This window comes from Carassius carassius, chromosome 32 (assembly GCF_963082965.1).
Source record: "Carassius carassius chromosome 32, fCarCar2.1, whole genome shotgun sequence".
Lineage (NCBI taxonomy): Eukaryota > Metazoa > Chordata > Actinopteri > Cypriniformes > Cyprinidae > Carassius > Carassius carassius.
The window spans coordinates 12492121-12511558 of NC_081786.1; the positions used below are offsets into that span (position 1 = coordinate 12492121).

Here is a 19438-nt window from a genome sequence, read left to right on the forward strand (position 1 = left end):
CATCATATCATTTCAACATGACACGAGTGTTTTGGTGAGCTGACCTCTAAACAAACATCTGGAAGAACAAATGCTCACCTGCCACCTTTTAGAACAGTGGAATCAGTTATTAAATCTCGATTTGTTTGTATGATTGCCACAATTTTTTCAGCAGGGTTGCACTGGGTGGTCATCTTGTTTAAATATGCTTTCATGAACATCATGTGCATTTACTCTGTTCATATCATATGTACATTTATTTCCATCAAAATAAATCATAAGTCAGTATTTTAAAAAATTTATTAAAAAATGATTCATTGAAAATGATTAACCCTCTGGACCACAGTATTTGAAACCTGCCAGCGGGCCTTTGGAACCGGTGCAGACTGAGATGCCCTGGTTTCGGTTTCTTACACTAGAGAAGCTTCATCTTGGGACTGGATTAATCCTGGATCTCAGAATGTGAAAGGATTTTAAAATCTTAGAAATTAACTAATGAAAAGGTAGTTGTAACCGAGAATATTTTCTTTTATTAAACTGTATATCATATCTATATGAAGGGTGAATATAATACCAAATATTCATTATTTGTACAGAATTATATAAATATAAATAGTTATATATAAATATATATATATATATATTATAATATAAATACATAACTGATCCTTTGTTGAAGCAAAACTCTTTTTTCTGCTCTTCCTCATTGGTTGAGTTTATTTATTTATTTATTTGGGTGGCATGCACCGTTTTGATGCTGAATGTGGGTTTTCCTGCTTTCCTGCTCCAGATCACTTTTTTGAATGTTGTTTATTATTAAATTATTATCAGTTTTGCCTATTTTTTATGTATTCATGAAATGTTTAAATTGTGTTATAAATTTGTGTTACAAATTCGAACCTTTTTGTTTATGCTCATCTAGACTATTTGTGTTTCTTTTCATGACTTAATTGCTATGATCATATATTGTAAATAATCCAGCCATTAAATTTTTTGAAGGAAATGAGCTATTTGGATTGTATTGATTGAGTTAACTCAACATGCACGACATTGACAACACGATTATAACTTTTCCCAACAGCTGTCTCGCATTTGTTTCATTAGTTCAGCAACAGCAACCTCTTTACCCTAATCTGAGGACATTTTTGTAATCTACCTAAATTTAAATTCAAAACAAAACACATTCCTTTTAATGGATTTCAATTTGCAATATTTTTTTAGGGGGGGGGGGGGGGGGTTGTATGTGTAGTCTAATTCATAATGGAAAATAAAATATGTTATTAAAATGAAATTTACTGCTATCCCCTTTAAATTCTACTTCCTACATCAATTCTACCTTCTAATCTACATCATCTAACATAAAGTATATTTATTGACGCTTCTGGATACTGCCAGCAGAGGGACACAGAGTCGCGTTTATAAATTAGCCTGGTCATGTGATGAAGTCACGTGACGTCTGTTGGTCTTCTTTATTTGTAACTGTTCACTTGTTCGCGACCGGTGAAGGAATGTGGGCTGTTATTGTCGAGTTCACATCAAAATACAGTAATTAATAGTTTAGGTCTTTAATACGCAGAAAGGAATCAGGGATGTGCTTCGTCCCGTTATTTCGTCTACAAGAGGTAAGAACAATTACAAACAATGACACTACGTCCCCTTGGAATTACAAGGTTCTATCTGCATTCCGAGTAGTTTTGAGATATTGAGCTTCAAAGTTTTTGCATTCCATTCGACTGTGTAGATAGAACCTTATTGTTTTTTAAATAAAAATCCCATAATGTATACAACATAAAAAAAATCTATCACATAATGTAAATAAGTTATCAACGAATAACAATATGGGAATAACTCAATTTTGACAGAAATGTCAGATAGAACCTTATAATATTTATACTATAAAATTATATTTTAGTCTAAAAAGAAAAAAAACTAAGCAGACACTTTTAACTGACTTGTAGGCTAATGATATTTATTTATAGTAACCTTACTAGTAAACGAGAAGTAAAACGCATAAATCTGACTGAGCATATGAATGATGTGATAAAGATTACAGTTTTATTTTTTACTTCTTTTTAAGGTCAGAATTGTAGTAAATTAAGGGCAGTGTATTTGCTCAGTGACTAACACAGATAAATAGGTCTTGGGGTGTGTCTGTGGAAAATAATGTGTGTCTTTCTCGTTCTAGACTGGTATTTTGTTTTCTGTCAACTGACTGTGGCATATTACCAAAGTATGATGCAGTCTGACATTTGTTCGGAGATTTGAGCAATGTCCTCCCAGCCAGATAATTCAGCACTGTCCTCAGGTCACAACATGGAGTACTCCTCCCAGGACATTCAGCTGAAAATCATCGGCCTGGGCTTCTTCTTCTACGCCTTTATCTTCCTCCTCTCTCACATCCTATCTAGCCTGCTGTTTCACACCTACCGCTCACTGTCAGCCAAAGAAATGGTGACCATTAATACGGTTGATTTTTTAAAGATTCTGTTTTTTTAAGGAATTATTCACCCAAAGTTAAACATTTGCAAAAAAAAAAAAAACACTCGTTCTCTGGCCATCCAAGACATAAATAAGTTTATTTCTTCATCAGAACAGATTAGGAGAAATGTAACATATCATTTGCTCACCAAAGGATCCATTGAAGTGAATGGGTGCCGTCAGATTGAGAGTCCAAACAGCTGATTAAAAACATCACAATAATCCATAGGACTCCAGTCTATCAATCAATGTCCTTTGAAGCAAAAAGGCTGTGTTTGTAAAAAAAAAAAAAAAAAAAAAAAAAAAAACAACTTTAAGGTGATGTCCATAATCCATAAAAATGCTTTATCCAATGAAAAAGTTTATCCCCCATTGTCATTACACATCAGAATCCACTGACTTATTTATTTAGAACTGTTTTGGACTGTTTTTGCATGTAAATTGTGTGTGATCTGTGCATATTTCACGTTAATTGATGGACTGGAGTTGATTTGCCTACTTGTGGATTATTGTGATGATGGCACCCATTCACAGAAGATGGTTTATTGGTGTAAAAGCTATGCAAATTTGATAAAGAGAAACAAACTCATCTACATTTTGACTGGCCTGAGGATAGATATGTAAACTGTTAGCAAATTTCGATGTTTGCATTAACTGTTCTTTTAATATGACATTGTGACATTTTTGTGTCTTGATCATTTCCTATCATTAAGATGTTTATCTTTGCTTCAAGGTCTTCTGGGATTTGGCTGCGACAAGGGCTGTGTTTGGAATCCAGAGCATGGTGGCAGGGCTTCGGGCGCTTATGGAGGAATCTGCCGTCTACTCTGATAAGATTCTCGGGCAGGAGAACTGGTCATGGTTCAACGTGCTGACTGCTACAGGCTTCTTCCTGTTTGAAAATGTGGCCCTTCATGCATCCAACGTGGCATTCTGGTCTTTCGACCTGCCGTTGGCCATGCATCACTTCTTCGCCCTTGCAGGGTTTGTCGGTGCAGTTGTGTGGAACTGGCTGGGTCATTTCCTCCCTATGGTGACTTTGCTGCTGGAGATGAGCACACCTTTCACCTGCATCTCCTGGATGCTTCTTAAGGTGAGGAGCAAAGGTCTAAGGTAAATGTTTTGCTTGAAAACTCAGTTTGTTAGTAAGATTTAGTACAATTAGTTAATAAATAATATATGTACAGGAAATAGCTTTGTAATCACAGTGGAAAATAAACCATTTGTCTTGTGAGCTTCTGAAACAGCCCTGTTTTCTCATCTGCTGGCCAGTTTCACTTCTATTTTGCTTTCACAGTTCAACAGCTTATCAGGTTTCATAGCTGAAAATGAGTATCGTTTTGCAGTTTGTATTCTGTTTTAAGAAAAAAAAAATTTCACTGTTAAGTTTCCTTCATTTAAGATGCTGTTTTTAAATATTTTAGAATAGTGCATTAATTTAAAATTCAACTTCTAAAAAAAGACATCCACTGCCCTGTGTCATATTTTTAAATGCAAACACCAAACGTGTTCTGTGGGAATAACCCCTTAGGGGCCATTCACACACAAGGCATTTCAGCATTCCATTCCACTGCACTGCTTTTCCATTTTTTAATGAAAACATAGCAGGTGTTAGCAATAAATTATTTGTTCAGATCAACTCTTGTCATGCTGGAGCAACAACTTGAATTGTTCCGTTTGTTTGTTTTAGATTTCAGAGATCAGAGCTCAAAAATTGGCCTGTATACAGTCAAAATTGAAATTCCAATTTGCCCTCTGTGTAGCTACATTGAAATAAATAAACCCCTGTTTTGAACTTTATCTCTGACATTCCTTCTTTTCAAAGGCGGGATGGTCTAAGACTTTCTTCTGGAAAGCTAATCAGTGGATGATGATTCACATGTTCCACTGCCGCATGGTTGTGTCCTACTACATGTGGTGGGTGAGTTGGAATCATTGGGAGGAGATGAATACCCACATCCCATTGGTTCAGAGACTGCTGTTCTTCATAGGCCTCTTCCTGCTCACCTTCTTCCTCAACCCCATTTGGACACATAAGAAAACCCTGCAGCTTCTTAATCCTGTGGACTGGAACTTTGACAATAAACCTGCAGCAGAGAACGGACCAATCCAAGACCAGGCTCGACACAAGCCCCATGCCAGCTGATTAACACTAAGATCAAAGCCTTATGGGAAATACAGTCTGGAGAAGATACAGTCTGCTATATGAATCATAGAGAAAATATGCAATATTATACAGTTGTGTTTTTAGTGAATTTATTTGAAGGCTTAGGTTTAGCACTAACTAGTACTACTTCCTACAACATGAGCACACACATTGCACAGTTGGTAATGTGTCTGTATTTGAATCAATAGTTTACCCCAAAATGTAAATTCTGTCATTATTTACTCTATTATTAACCCTCAATGTTATGCCAAACCTGAAAGAATGACTGTTTTTGTCAAATAACTGAAAGTCAGTGGGGTCCAAAATAACATCTCATGACTTTCATTATATGGACCAAATCATTTATTTTAAAATACTTATTTACTATTTATTTTAAAATACTTATATATATTATTATTATTATTATTTTTTTTTTATGTTTACCTGAAGAATGATCGTCATGTATGTTTGGAATGAGGATGATTAAATGATAACAGAGTTTTCATTTTAGGTGAACTATCCCTTCAATCAGTAGCTATATATTTTTGAGCACTTAAAACAATGTCTAGAAGTCTGGTGCATGTTTCAGTGAGACTTCTTTGGCCTACAAATATCATGAGATCCGTTTATGCAACTTGGTTTCAACTTCCTGTTTGAGTTGAGTTGGGCGTCCTGAAAGAAGCCTTTCATGTGTTTATGTGTGTTTAGGTGTTTCGGGAGTGGCTGTTTGAGTCATATTTTTCTTTGTACATTGGCAGTCTGTGCAGCACAGCATCTCTCAAGGTGTGAGATCCTTGTCTTTTTCTTAAGTTTTTTTCTGATAGACTCATATTTGTAACTTCCAGTAGTTATTTGTCTTGTGATTACGAAAACCCTGACTGCTTCATACCCAAGCGTGGTCTGTCAACTCAACCACACTCTACTTAACTAAATGCCACTCAGTTTCTATGAAAACTTCAGCTCAAAGCCACCAGACCTGGTTTTAGTTTTAGTTGTTTGAAGGATTTTTCTTTTACAGATGTTGTGTGTTTTGGTGTTCAATGGCTGTAGGCAGTGTTTTGTGAGTTTTTGTGGACGTTTGACTAAACTCTTTGTGTTCTGCATAAATAGGGTTTGTTCTGTCAGAGACTGGCTTATCTCTGTAGAAAGGAATGTGTGTGTGTGTGTGTGTGTGTGTGTGTGTGTGTGTGTGTGTGTGTGTGTGTGCGCCAGGGCGGTATAAGGGATGAAAAGTAAGTTGTTTTATTTCACAATATATTGTTTCATTTCAAGGACTAGATATTGAGCTTGAGTTCCTCTGTGTTTGTGTGTTTGGTTATACTCAGTACTTCTTCTTTCTGTCATACGTTATATGCATTCTTTAGAAGTTGAAAACCAAAACAGAAAATTCACATTGACGCATACAGCATATTTAAAGCATTTATAACAGACAATACAAAACAGTACCAAATTAACCTGCACATCAATGATCTAATGCTATACTACAGGATATGAATGAAGGAAACCGTACAATGTTGACCTTTGTAACAGCTCAGGGTATTTTGAGGATGACACAGAGACGACACAAAGAGGATGTGTGGTATTATCTGATGGCAACAGGTGGAAAAAAGTATTATATAAATATTAATATTTTGTAATGTAATACTAACAAAGGGGCAGTTTAACTGCTGTCATCAGCTGGTAAAATACCCTGGCTTTAGTTGCTCGTGTTTTTCAGTGAGGTTTAAAAAGACTGTTCTTTCACAGTGTGGCAGACAGAACTGTGGCTTTGTGTGAAGAATCGTGTCACATGTTCAGCAGGTTAGCTTAATGATATTTAAAAAGCTCATGGATGACATTCTTTAACCTCACGGGTGACAAAAAATGGGGGGGGGGCAGTATGCACTTCTATGTATACCAAAACCATGTTTTATTATTTAAACTTATATATTTTTTCCTTTCTATTTAATGGTTTATTTCTTATAAGTTCCAATAATTCAAAACTGTAACAAACTACTGCTTTTATTCACACTGTTGTCTTCAGTATGTTGACTGGAAACCGTTGTATATTTAAATATGAATCGGTGTTATATTTGGTGCACATTTCAGTTGAAATTATTACTTGCAGGGAAATGCATTTGTTTACATTTTTTAATTAAAATACAAAAAATCCGGTTGATGCTCTTCTGTATAATAAGTGTATGGTTTTCCACGGGAGGAAAACGAGAGAGGCGCATTGCGTTCATGTTCTGCTGTTCCGTGGCGACGGATTTGCATTCTTGTCTTTTTCTCTTACAGATGATTTGTAGGACTCTGTACGTTATGGTACTAAATTAGTTTTAAGCGTTTAATCACCACATCGTCTTATCTCCATTGGCAACATGCACGATTTACTGTTGTGAAATGTTGAGAGAGAAAAAAAACAATAAATAAAATAAAATAAAAAAGACTTCAAGTGACGTCAGTGAGAATGCAAGTGCAAGTCTGCAGCCACCTTTCTCAAGCATGTGTTTCCACATGAGCAATCCGGACGCGGATAATAAATAAACATTTGCACATAAAATTGCCCAAAGTTATTGCACATCTGGCTGTCTTTATATTGTTTTATTGATGGATTGTACAGGTTCGAGTAGCAACGGGCTTCCATAGACTATGGCTTCTTCACCTAGCATGCGCATGTGCAATGGTGCTTTTGAATATGGCAATCCTTTTTTACATTTAAAACTTGGTTTTTACTATCCATAAATATAATTTTGGATAGTTACAATTGTAATTCCAGATATCTATATTGCAATTATGACTCGTCATAATTGTAATTAGGATATCTACACTGTGATTATGACTAGTCATAATATACATTGAAGATATCTACAATATCATTTTGACTAGTCATAATACACATTCAAGATATTTACATTGCTATCACGACTAGTCATAATCTTCGATTGACTTTCACTGAAAAATATTTTCAGATATCTTCAAATTAGTTTTGAATAGTCGTAATTCCAATTCTAGATATCTTTAAATATGATTTGCCTAGTCAAAATTCTAATTAGATATATTTCACATTACAATTTGACTAGAGATAATTCAATTAGAGATGTCTTCAAATGAGTTTTGACTAGTCATAATCCCAATTCAAGATATTTTAAAATTTTATTTGACTTGTCAAAATACAATTTAAGATCTCTGTAATTCAGAATTTTTCAAGACATCCAAAATATGTTTGTAGATATCTGCGATTAATTTATGACTAGTCAAATTACAGTTGTAGATATCTTGAATTGGAATTATGACTATTCAAACCCCATTTAAAGATATTTGCAATTTATTTATTGATATCTCAATCAGATTTTTCGACTAGGAAGAACTATATTTGGAGACATCTGCATTTAGCTTTGTGACTAGGTGAAATGCAATGTAGATATCTGGAATTAACAATTTGACTAGTCAAAATACATTTACAGATATCTACAATGTGCATGCAAATACACCTTTGTTGAGCCCCACCTTAAACATTTTATTTAACCAATCCTAGCTTGGGAACTATTGTCATCCGCAATTTTGTAGAAGAGTTGTATAATAAAGGTCCTGCATCTTTGGGTGATTTTAAACTGTTTTAATACAGAAGAAATAAAAAAAAAAAGTATGCAAATAAAAAATTTAGCTGGAGCATGTGTAAAAGTGGTAGGCTCTACAGAGAGGACTTAAATAGGCTTTTGTCCTGTTTTATATCGTAATGTTGAGACGTGTGTGCTGTGGATAAAATTTTGTTAGTCTTTATTTGCAAATGAACACTTGTGTGAGCCTCATGTCAGCTGTTACAACATTTCATATAATGTTAAAAGAATCAGAGTGTCTATTTACACTAAGTGCAAATAGCCCGCTTCGTTAACACTATTCACCGACCAACGTGGGATAGGGATAGTCAAGACTGAAAAACGATGATAATTTAGAATAAGTTGCAGTGGAGTAGTGGTTAATAAAGCGTACGCTTTTTTTACGCGATCGACCTGAGTTTGCATCTGCCTTTTGCGGAACATTTTTTCTCTCTTTTCAAATCTCATATCATATCGGAAAGGCATTTAAATTTTAATAAAAATTAAGGAAATAATTAAAAATTTGAAAATAAATTTTGGGTAGGGTTAGGGTAGGTGTAGGGAGGGCTTTATTGTCCTTATAAGGTGGCATCCATTTAAAAAGTTGAATTAAAATTATAATTCACACTCAATACTTTATTATTGCGTACTGTTTTATAATGAACTACAATACTGAGGTGCAGATAATTGCCACTAAGTATGAAATAAGTAGTATAAATAGCAGAAAACCTTGTTATTTTAACAGTGTAAATATCATCTATCGCTAAGATAATATGCTATTTGCACTTAGTGTAAATATAATCTAACTGCTGCCTAAAAGAATACATTGCCGCTCATCACTGAGAAGAGCAGAATATCATCATCATGGATCTCTTGCTATAATACAATACAATACTCCCACCTTGTGGGTTATTACCTATGGAAGCTCGTTTCTGCCACTTAATAAATAAATAATAGCCACTTTTATTAACTTGCATTATTTATATCTCGTAATTCTGAGAAGAAAGTCAGAATGGATTGTAAGATAAAAAGTTGTAAAATTACATTTATTCTTCATTCCATAGTTGAAACAAGCTGCAATAATGACACAAGTGAACCTGAATTCATACACAACGTAATGTAACCTACTAATAAATGTCATCAATGCCAGATTAACTTTATTATAAGTTTTAATACAGTTATTAAATTGTAATCTTTTTTTAAATCAGCCTTCACCTTTTTTGACTGTATCAAATTATGCGGCATTGTTCTTGTCTGTAATGCATTTATTTGTACTATTTTTCATGTTTTTTTCATTATGTCTAAATTATAAATAAATTCAGATGAGCAGTTTGTGATTACTCTGCATTTGGTCCATTTTGCAACATGTTTCAATTAAAACAGCGCTATACATGCATGTTGGATACCTATTACCACATAAGGCTGCATCTAGATTTAATTAATAATCCATGAAGCACTTCATTCAGTAGCTTTTCTCTCTGTGACAACAAAAGCAGCAGACTTTTATTATGTTGTTAGCAGTTACCATAGTAGGTGGGGAGGAGCTGAGTAAATTTATTCTGTTGTCACACAACAGTAATTCGACTAGGAGCAATTGCAATTGCAATTCAGATATCTTAAACTATAATTGTGACTAGTCGAAATTGAATTAGAGATATCTCTAATTACATTTGCGGATGTATGACACGTCTATTAAAGACATCTCTAAAGTAATTACAGATATCCTAAATGGAGATTTGACTAGTCATAAAGTAGCCTATTTAGAGAGATCTCTAATCTGATTTCTTACTAGTGCAATTATAATTGCAGCTATCTCTAATTGTCATTGTGACTAGTCAAATTATAATTATGACTAACCGAATTTCAATTGTGACTATCCAAAATTATATTTATGGATAGTCAAACCCAAGTTTTAAATGCTAAATCCGCTTGCCATATTTGAAGCCTACTGAAGTCATCACTGAAGTACGCGCGATCACAAAAAACTCTCCCATGACGATTTTACCGTCACGCCTACCATAGCGGTCCCTAGCGGACTCGCGGACGCAGAAAGTATAATACATGCTTCATTCATTCTCTATGGTAGTGATAGGGTAGTGCATAACACTCAGATACAATATAGATTTCATTCGTGGCAGAGTGCGTGATTGCCTGATGGCGTTACTGGTCTGATTGAAAGCTGTTTTTTCTCTAACAATATTTTTTATACGGTATGTAGAACTCTGGATGTGAGAGAGGCAGAAGATGCCCCTGAGCGGTTCACACACATCACGTGACACACACTGGAACGCATGTGTCCATCCAGACGGAGGTACGCAGGGAATTTGATTGGCGTGTGTTAAACCCAATTAGAGACCGGAATCAAAAGGCTCCACCAATGAGGCCGTAGCGGAGGGCGGGGCCATGGAGTGGTTGGCTTGCGTTTGGGAAAAGCAGGGAAAAAGTTGCTTATAGTACTTAAAAATGATACTGAGAATATTCATGGTGTTTTGTCTGTTTTTCACGTAACCGATCTCGCGGCACTGTAAACGGAATTTAAGCTTCATTTTTTCTAGAAGGAACCAGAAAGATGGTAAGTTGATAAATTATGCACATGAAATTCCCAAACACTTAAGAATCCACTGAGTGTTTATTATGTTTTAAATAAGTTTGTAATTTGTAACGCGCACGTTTAGCGTGATATTGACGTCTTTGTTGCAGTTTGCACCGTGTTATGAAGTTTATAATATTATATAGATATTTTTAATAACTTGTTTAAGTTTTCTACATCTGCATCTGATGGGGCAGCTGCGCTTTTCCTGCTGGATTCCGCTTTATTACGTGGCAAGTGACAACCGCGCACAGTCATGTCAGATTGTGTTAAATTGCGTTCAATTCGGCATTAGTTAACTAACATCGAGCTTTCAGAATAACCACCTAATCCACAGGGCTCCTATCATCTATCATCTTAATCAATGTAAAACGTTTATTACAGCGTCACACGTTCATAGACAATCTGGAAATATCACGGAATTTTTAAATTATGATTTCCAGTCCTGGAAACTAATACATTCTTTAAAATCTTGGAATTTTAATGATTATAAATTGTTCCAGTTCTGACCAGCTAGAAGTGGTTATTTGTGCAAAATTAAATATGCACTCAGTATTTTTTTTTTAAATATTAAAAACGTCACATAAATAAATTAATCATACTATTGAGAAATATGGCTAATATGATTTACACTCATGTGAGATCAATCATAATCCTGTCAATCATCTAGAAAAAAAGTTGTTTTATTATGCACGGAGATTGGGTGTTGATATGTTGACATCACATTACCAGCTCTGTCATGCAATTGATTAAATGTCAATGTCATAATACTTCTCTGTCTACTTTATATGTCATACTTCTAGTCATTGAGACAGCAGATTGAGTTAAAATGTCCAAACAAGAACTACCTGCAATACAAAGCTTCAATGCAGACCAGCAGCAATTAGTATACACATTAAATGAATCCACTCTGATGTCAGTAAGTGTAAAACATGCTGCATTGGGGGTAAATAATAACCAGCCAAATGTATACCGAGTAAAGGTGCAGTCAGCTCACATTGTGCAAGGTTTAAATGGTTTTCAAAAATCCAGTAAAATTAGTTACAAATCATGGAAAATAACCCTGCTAAAACAATCAATTTATTGTGTTACAAAAGATTAAATCATTTTCACTGCCACAGCTGCCTATCGTTGTGTCCTTTTTGTCTCGTTCTTAAAATATACTGTTTTTGTCCTTCACAGACTACTGACAATCTGTACTAGGGCTGAATGATAAAATCTTCTGTGTGTCTGTAGACAAGAAGTTTTTAGTGCACACAGTGTGTCATTCAGTTCAGAGCTTCATACTTCCCAGTTAAACATGGATCAAATGGTTGGCAACATTTAAGGAATGCTCTTTTTAATTAGTGAAACTTTTCAGTTCCCCTCAGTTTTACTGCATTTCCTTCCACGGGAGCTGCTGTGCTTTTAGGAATCCGAGGCCTTCTAGCCTTTTCTTAGATGCGTTTGTCATACGGGGAAAGAGCTCTCTCATGTGCGACCGCATTGTTTGACTCCATGCTTGTCCGACTCACTTTGCATCAGAGCACAGGAGAGGACAGGATTTGCTCAGATTGCTGGCAATTTGCTTAGCAAATAGCCACACCACTGGAGCACGGGGCTTCTCCACCCACAGTGATCTGCTCCGTAAATAAAGGCTATAGATTACTAGCTTTTCAAGCTTGCTGAACATAGCCTGAAGCTCATTGGTTCAATTCACAATTTCACATTTAAGCAAAGATTTATTTTTGTAGCCAATCAACAGTTTTTCTCTAGTAGAGGTTGATATACAATCGAGCTGTTTAGGGTTGAATCATATCTGTGTGATTGGATGTAAAGTGGCAAATCCTTCCTGAAGGAATCTGCAGGGAAAATGGAATTTATGACGGGGGGACTTTGACACAGTGGGAGAAAGAGACAAAAGTGTGAGAGAAAACTCTTTGTTTGCTTGATATTCATTGGGTTGTTTTGTTGTGCTAACAGAGTTGGGGCAGATGGTGTTTTGTTGGGTGATCTAACACTGTGGTCATGCAATACACTTGGGATCCATATCTGTTAATTGTTAGAGCTTCCATGTCCATGTATGAGAGTTTTTTTATGAGTTTTCTGTGAAGGATTACTGAAGCCTTTATGTCTGCTTTGCAGTTCTTTTGTTACCATGGTGACCCTCAGATAACAGGAAATCATGGCTGTTATGTTTGAGTACATCATCCTTAATTTCTCATCTCCTCATCCTCCGTCTTTAATATCTAACCCAGCAGGATTTAGACTGGCTTTGACCTGCCTGTGTGTGTGTTCTTATTGGGCGTGTTGCTGGAGGTCACAGAGTTTGCTTAAGGTCCATATTTAACACATTTCAAGCTGTTTTATAGGAGAAAATAGATGGATGGCATGTGGTTTTTGCTCTTCCAGGTAATTATTTAGTGGGTTTTTAAAGTGTACTTCTGTAAGTCTAACTGGGAATTAAACTTTTGACCCTTAAAAGCAGCCTAAACTATCTTTTCAGACTCAGACTTAAAGGAACACTCCACTTTTTTTTTTAAATAGGCTCATTTTTCAACTCCCCTAGAGTTAAACAGTTGAGTTTTGTCATATCAGCCCAGAAAATTCTTAGTCTTAGTACACAATGTAACTACAGAAGAGTCCAGTTTTAAATAGGAAAAATATAGAAACTCTTTGGTCATTTTTGAGCGAGATACTAACGGTCTAATCAGATTCAATGATCTATGCTAAGCTAAGCTAAAAGTGCCAATGCCAGACCCAGAGATCGGCTGAATGAATTCGTAAATGGTAAAACTCAACTGTTTAACTCCAGGGAAAATGAACCGATTTTTTTAAAAAGTGGATTGTTCCTGTAATTCATTTATTCTATGACCTTAAGGCATGTATTATGATAATATGTGATATGGTTACAAGTACAGTCATTTCTAAATCAATATTCCTCAATGTTTTCATGAAACGGTTGACTTAAACTCAGCCTCTTTTTATTTATTTATTCACAAATGATAATAAACTCACACTCTTAGACTCCATCCAATCAACATCCAATGGTTTGAATCAAGTCACACCCTTTTTTTTCTTTTAATCTTGCTTCCAAGCCTACCAAGATAAATTTTTGATTTTTAACAGAATGCTGTTTACTGTATCAATTAAATAATGTAAACTGAATTATGAAGGTTTGGTCTCACACATTCCATAGATTTGTCTTAAAAATGAAGTTCAATGTGTGTAATGAGGCATGTCTGTGTATGTTACAGTAACTAACAGATTTCATTCTCTCCGACGTGTCTGGATTGATACAGGAAACTGCAGACTGGCAGAAGCCCTGGAGCCACATTTAAACAGCAGGGTTTTTTCCTCGCCTGAGAAGTTACACACCCAGAAGTCAAGCTCAGACTAAACATTGATCAGCTCATCATGGTCAATGCTGATACACACTCATGCACTAACAAATCTGTTCCCAACTCTCTGGATGTTTCATGCACATTGCACAAGAACTTTGTGTACACAGTAACTTTTCTGATTTGTCATGCATTTTGTAAAAAAAGAATCCATTTGACTTTCAGGGTATCATTTAGAGTAAATATGGTGTTAATATCATTTTATTTAAAAAAAAACCCTGATCATCAGTAATGAATGACTGTTTCAGTGTTGATTGTTTCACAGCAGCGGTAATGTGGTCTGCAGGATTTACAGTCTGTTGATTCATCAGAACAGAGAAAGAAATCTCAATACTGTCATGTAGGAGTGAATTTATATTCCACTGCGGCCTTTTCTACAGCCTCAGACCTCTGAAGCGTGTCATTTAACGCTCCCTCTTGTTAACTACCTGTCATTTGAGTGAAAGATTGTCATGGTGTCATGATACTCTGAAGGCAAATGTGCTATGTTAGTGTTGATCCTTAAATGAGTGTTTCTGCGCATGTGGCTCTGATGTTTGTGTTGTTTCGCACAAATGGGTTATTATTACAAGCTTCACACGCTCTGTCATAGGTCTGTTTCCTTTCGGTTGGTGTGTGTGTGTTTGCTCTTTTCCCGCAAAGCACAGTTTATCAGAAATATGTTAAGAAATCGGCCGGACATACCATACATTTGTATGGGTATTTTAAGGTAAATATAAAAACTACAGACAACTTTTTTTACTTGTAGATTGCAACAACTGTCAACTTAACAAGCAGAATACATGATTTTCCCACCCAAAGTTAGGTAGACATCTGTTCTTATTTTTTTCATATCTCATTGGTGTTATGACGTTGTAGTCTGTGCGGTGTGAGAGAGTGAAGATAAGCTTCAAAGAGAGTGTAGACTAAACAGACCATTTTAGACCATTGACAGACTGTGTCATGAGTGTCAGCTGTGCAACAGGCAAGTTCTGGAAGTAAAAAATGCCTTTCATCTTCTCCATAGAGAAATATGTGTACACTAACTGTCACATTCTGAATAAAGAAATATATAAATAATGCTTTTTGTCTCTTGTGCTTAAAAGGCTGCATTTATTTGGGGAAAAATACAGTAAAAACAGTAATATTGTTAAATATTATTTCATTATCTATTTGAAAATATTGTAAAATGTGATTTATTCCTGCATGGCAAAGCTGAATTTTCAGCAGCCATTACTCCAGTCCAGTCTCAGTGTCACATGACAGAAATCTTTCTAATATGCTGATTTGGTGCTCAAGAAACATTATTGTCAGTATTGAAAACAGTTTTCCTGCTTAATATTTTTGTGAATACCTAATGTTTTTTGGAACCAGTGCTGTTGAAACTGTAGGCAGTCACTTATTGTTTTGCTGTGTCACTCCAAATGTTTCAAACGACTATCAACAAAACAGATTTTCTTTTCGTCATGTTTGTTAGTGACTCATGAGTTGTGGCGTGTAGAATGTACTAAGTACTGTGATAGTGGGAGAACAGCTTGCGTGTCTGTGCCAGGATCTTATTGTCTGTGATAATACAGTCGTGCGTCAGTCAGTCCCTGAGGGTCTCACACACAGCAGCCCCATGAAAAACTCCTCTATTCCACAGAATGACTTCACCCTAATACTGACCCTCATCTGGAAACACAGTTGAGAGGAAAGATCTGTTGTGTGTGTGTGTGTGTGTTTGAGAGAGAGAGAGGGATACAGAAAGAGATAAAGGGTTTTTCTGTCCCTCACTGTCACATACAGGAGGGGGGTCGCTCATGTCTGTGCATGAACGTACGTTTCCAGTTTGGATGTAATAAGTGGGCCAACAGTGACGAGCTGTCCCACCACTGTATCACGTGACACTTGATTACATATCTGACTTTGACATACTGTACAGTGTAGCTTGCTAAAAGAGTGGTGAGGAATTTTTAGACCAGTATTTTCTGGTGGAGTACTTTTCTGCAATAACACAATCAGTGCAAATGAACAAACAGGCAAGAGTATGAGAGTCATCAGGGATGAATATGATTGAGGTAAGTCAGTGCAGATGTAATTGGTTGGTAAATTGTGAGGAAATGATTTGCCCCTAACTGACAGCACTGGTTGGCCCGTTATGTTGGTGTCGGGCTGATATATAGGACTTGGTTCTACACAGTTGTTGTTAATTGTATAGAATTAATTTGAAAAACGAATACAAACTTGCAGCTGATTGTATGAAAGGGCCGGGTTTTAAGAAGACTAAATGATTGGAGAAGTTAAGCGTATTTCACTTGAAGATTGAGGTCAAAAAAAGAAAAGAAGAAATGAACTAGGATAAATAACATGCATTTACAAAATTAAATTTATATTTTATGCTCACTTTAACCAGTTTGGCTTTTATTTTTGCATAGAAAAAAAATAGTATTTTAACAAAACTGCTTTGACTTTCTATTAAGATTTCTATTAACATTTGTTTATATAAATGTAAATATTATATATATGTATATACTGCATTTCGTTGCCTTGTACCTACATGTGCAGTGACAATAAAGTTGAATCTAATCTAATCTAAATATGCACACAAATAATATGGACAACTTTAATGGTCTTTTTGGAGTTTGTTGTCCCCTAATCACTGTGAACTACCATTGAATGGAAAGAGCTACATAACAATTATTTAAGAATATCAACTTTTGTGTTTCCTGGAAAATATGATATCAAATGGGATTTTAACAACACAAGGATGAAATATTATAGTACAGTTGTAATTTTGAATGAACGATTGCTTTAGCTGTGAGGTCATACTTGTGCGTATTTGTGTGGGTGAGCTCTGTCTGCTCTCTCTCTGCTCCTGTAGGTTTGTGAGAGTTGGTGAAGGATCTTTCCCTGATCATCAGTGTGTGTCTCAAAAGAGTGTGTTCAGCATGGACATGGAGGACTTCCCACCTCCTCCACCTGACCGTAAGCAGCTCTCTCCTCTTACAGCTCACACACACACATACTGAGTTAACTTTGACAAGCAGATAAGTGTGTAAATGCAAATGGTGGTAAAAAATTTCAGGCACAAATGGAACGGTTCATTTCTAAAACAATTAAAAGCTAGTTTTACTGTTCACTCTGATTGTGTCAAATGCACTGGAGTATCATGCTTATGGGAGCCTGAAGGAACAGTGTAAACACATTCCATGGCTCAGCCACTAAGGAGCGTGTGGGTTGAAGAGTGGAGGAATGCCAGAACGATTGCTGGGGAGGTGAAAAAAGCCATCCGAAAACAGAGGCTCTGTCTTGATGCAGAGAGAACGACAGAAGAGAGAGAAAGATTAGTTTACCTGATTAAATTAGTGCTTTAATTTAATGGATAGTTTACCCAAAAATGAAAATTCTTCTGACATTTACTCTTAGAGGTTAGAGACTCAGACGTGGCCGGCAGGAATTCTAGGTAGGGAGAATGAATGTACAGCGCTCTCTCCAACTTCAATATCACAACTGAGGTGCCCTTGAGCAAGGCATCGAACCCCCAAATGCTCCCCGGGTGCCGCAGCATAAATGGCTGCCCACTGCTCCGGGTGTGTGTTCACAGTGTGTGTGTGTGTGTGTTCACTGCTGTGTGTGTGCACTTTGGATGGGTTAAATGCAGAGCACAAATTCTGAGTATGAGTCACCATACATGGCTCTATGTCACATCACTTTCACTCATGTGAAAAAATTAAAATGCTAAAATGACAAAAATTGGATATATCAGTAGACCACTATTCAGTAGAGCAGTTTAAAAACATAATTTCCATTAAAGGTTCATTTTTAGTCAGCAAATATGTATTCGTTGTATTATTCTACACTGCCTGTAGCACTGAGATCTTTGCTCAAAACAGCTTATCAAGGAATCAAAGGATCAGCATTGTAAGGAATGAGACCCATTTGAGTTGATCAACTGGTGTTAAAGTTTAAACTAAAACTGCACACTTTCCACATTATTTTAAAGCTCTTACTGCATAAATATTCACAGTCAGTCATCTTTGCAAAGATATGGAAACTCCCTCGTGCTTTATCTGCCTCTTACTCCATTTATTAGCACAGAGAGCTGATAAAGCCACTCTCTCTGTTCATGCCTCAGTGACTTTCTTCAGACTAGTGTTTTTTCCCATCACACAGTTCAACAAAAAAAGCTCATCTGAAGCCCCTCCACCTTTCCTTGCCAAGTGGATCTCTGCATACCTGTTCTGCCCTGTACTCCTGTACCAGGTGCTCAGTGTCAAAAGGGTCAGGTCATAGTTTGACCCCAGGATGTGTTTAAACTTTGCTGCTGTTTTAACATGGAGTCAGATTATCCTTTTTTGTTTTGTTGTAAACTGTTCATTCTCATTACTGAATTTGTTGGGTGCTCGGAGATTGTTTTGTTTTCATGCCGATTGTCATGTATAGCTTGTAAGGCATTCACGGACGCCGCTCCTGTCAGCTCACAGTGTATAAAGATCACAACCCATCTGTTAACAAGTAACAGTGGTAAACCAAACTTTAAGATGGGTTCACACTGTATAGTTTTTTTGTCCTTTAAAATTGTTGCTGGTCAGATTGTATGATATGACCCCAGTGAGGTCTTTGCTACAAGCCAATTTTCATTTTCACTTTATTTTTGTTTTGTTTTAGGATATACATTCAAATACCTTTATATTTTATAAATGGTAAAGATGAGCAAAGGCGGTTGTGAAAATAAATCTGCATCGTTGTACTTTTTGATCTTTCATTCGAAAAAACCACAAAACAGTTGAAAGTTGTGAGAAAATCGCATGATGAAATAATTGTTTGCCACAATTATTGGAACCCCTAGAATTTCTTATGAGTAAATTTTCTTTGGAGTATATTCCCATTCATATTTAAATAAATTTAGCAGACCAGGGTGACCAGGAGCTTGAAATTGTCCAGCCATGACATCCTGTTCCACAGGATTATAAATATAAGGAACACAAAGGCCAAATTCCCTTAATCATCCATCACAATGGCTGTAAGAAAAAGCTAAAGCATTGAAAATCCCCATTTCCACCATCAGGGCATTAATTAAGAAGTTCCAATCAACAGAAAATGTTTATATCTATAGTTTATATCTGTATGATGTCTATATCTTCCTAATGCATGGTGTTGGAGTGGACAAAGACTCTCCAAGGATCACAGCTGGAGAATTGCAGAGATTAGTTGAGTCTTGGGGTCAGAAAGCCTAAAAAAATTAACAGGCCATACATCACCATATGATGCTCGGGAGGGTTTCAAGAAATTTTTTTCTTACTCATCCAAAAACAAACTCCAGCAT

General features: G+C 36.0%; 2 protein-coding genes across 7 annotated transcripts in view; both read left to right on the top strand.

Moving 5' to 3' along the window:
- Positions 1 to 1905: 1905 nt before the first annotated feature.
- cln8 (CLN8 transmembrane ER and ERGIC protein) lies at positions 1906 to 5727 on the top strand. Its single transcript, XM_059520354.1, has 3 exons — positions 1906 to 2430; positions 3191 to 3550; positions 4283 to 5727. Exons 1-3 carry the CDS (start codon positions 2248 to 2250, stop codon positions 4601 to 4603), a joined length of 864 nt encoding a protein of 287 aa, XP_059376337.1. The 5' UTR covers positions 1906 to 2247; the 3' UTR covers positions 4604 to 5727.
- A 4862-nt stretch (positions 5728 to 10589) lies between these two features.
- LOC132112724 (rho guanine nucleotide exchange factor 10-like) overlaps positions 10590 to 19438 on the top strand; it is a 45527-nt gene continuing 36678 nt past the window's right edge. For 3 of the 6 annotated variants that reach the window (XM_059520355.1, XM_059520358.1, XM_059520357.1), the window contains exons 1-2: positions 10590 to 10753; positions 16994 to 17097. In XM_059520355.1, coding sequence (XP_059376338.1) covers positions 17061 to 17097 — 37 coding nt within the window. In that variant the 5' untranslated portion in view covers positions 10590 to 10753; positions 16994 to 17060. Of the gene's footprint in view, positions 10754 to 16171; positions 16191 to 16993; positions 17098 to 19438 lie in introns of those variants that run through there. The other 3 variants (XM_059520359.1, XM_059520360.1, XM_059520356.1) reach the window with 2 other exon arrangements.

Coding starts and splice junctions, on each gene's coding strand:
- cln8 (XM_059520354.1), top strand. CDS start 2,248: ATGTCCTCCCAGCCAGATAATTCAGCACTGTCCTCAGGTCACAACATG. Junction 2,431..3,190: donor CACTGTCAGCCAAAGAAATG/GTGACCATTAAT, acceptor CTTTGCTTCAAG/GTCTTCTGGGATTTGGCTGC. Junction 3,551..4,282: donor TCTCCTGGATGCTTCTTAAG/GTGAGGAGCAAA, acceptor TTCTTTTCAAAG/GCGGGATGGTCTAAGACTTT.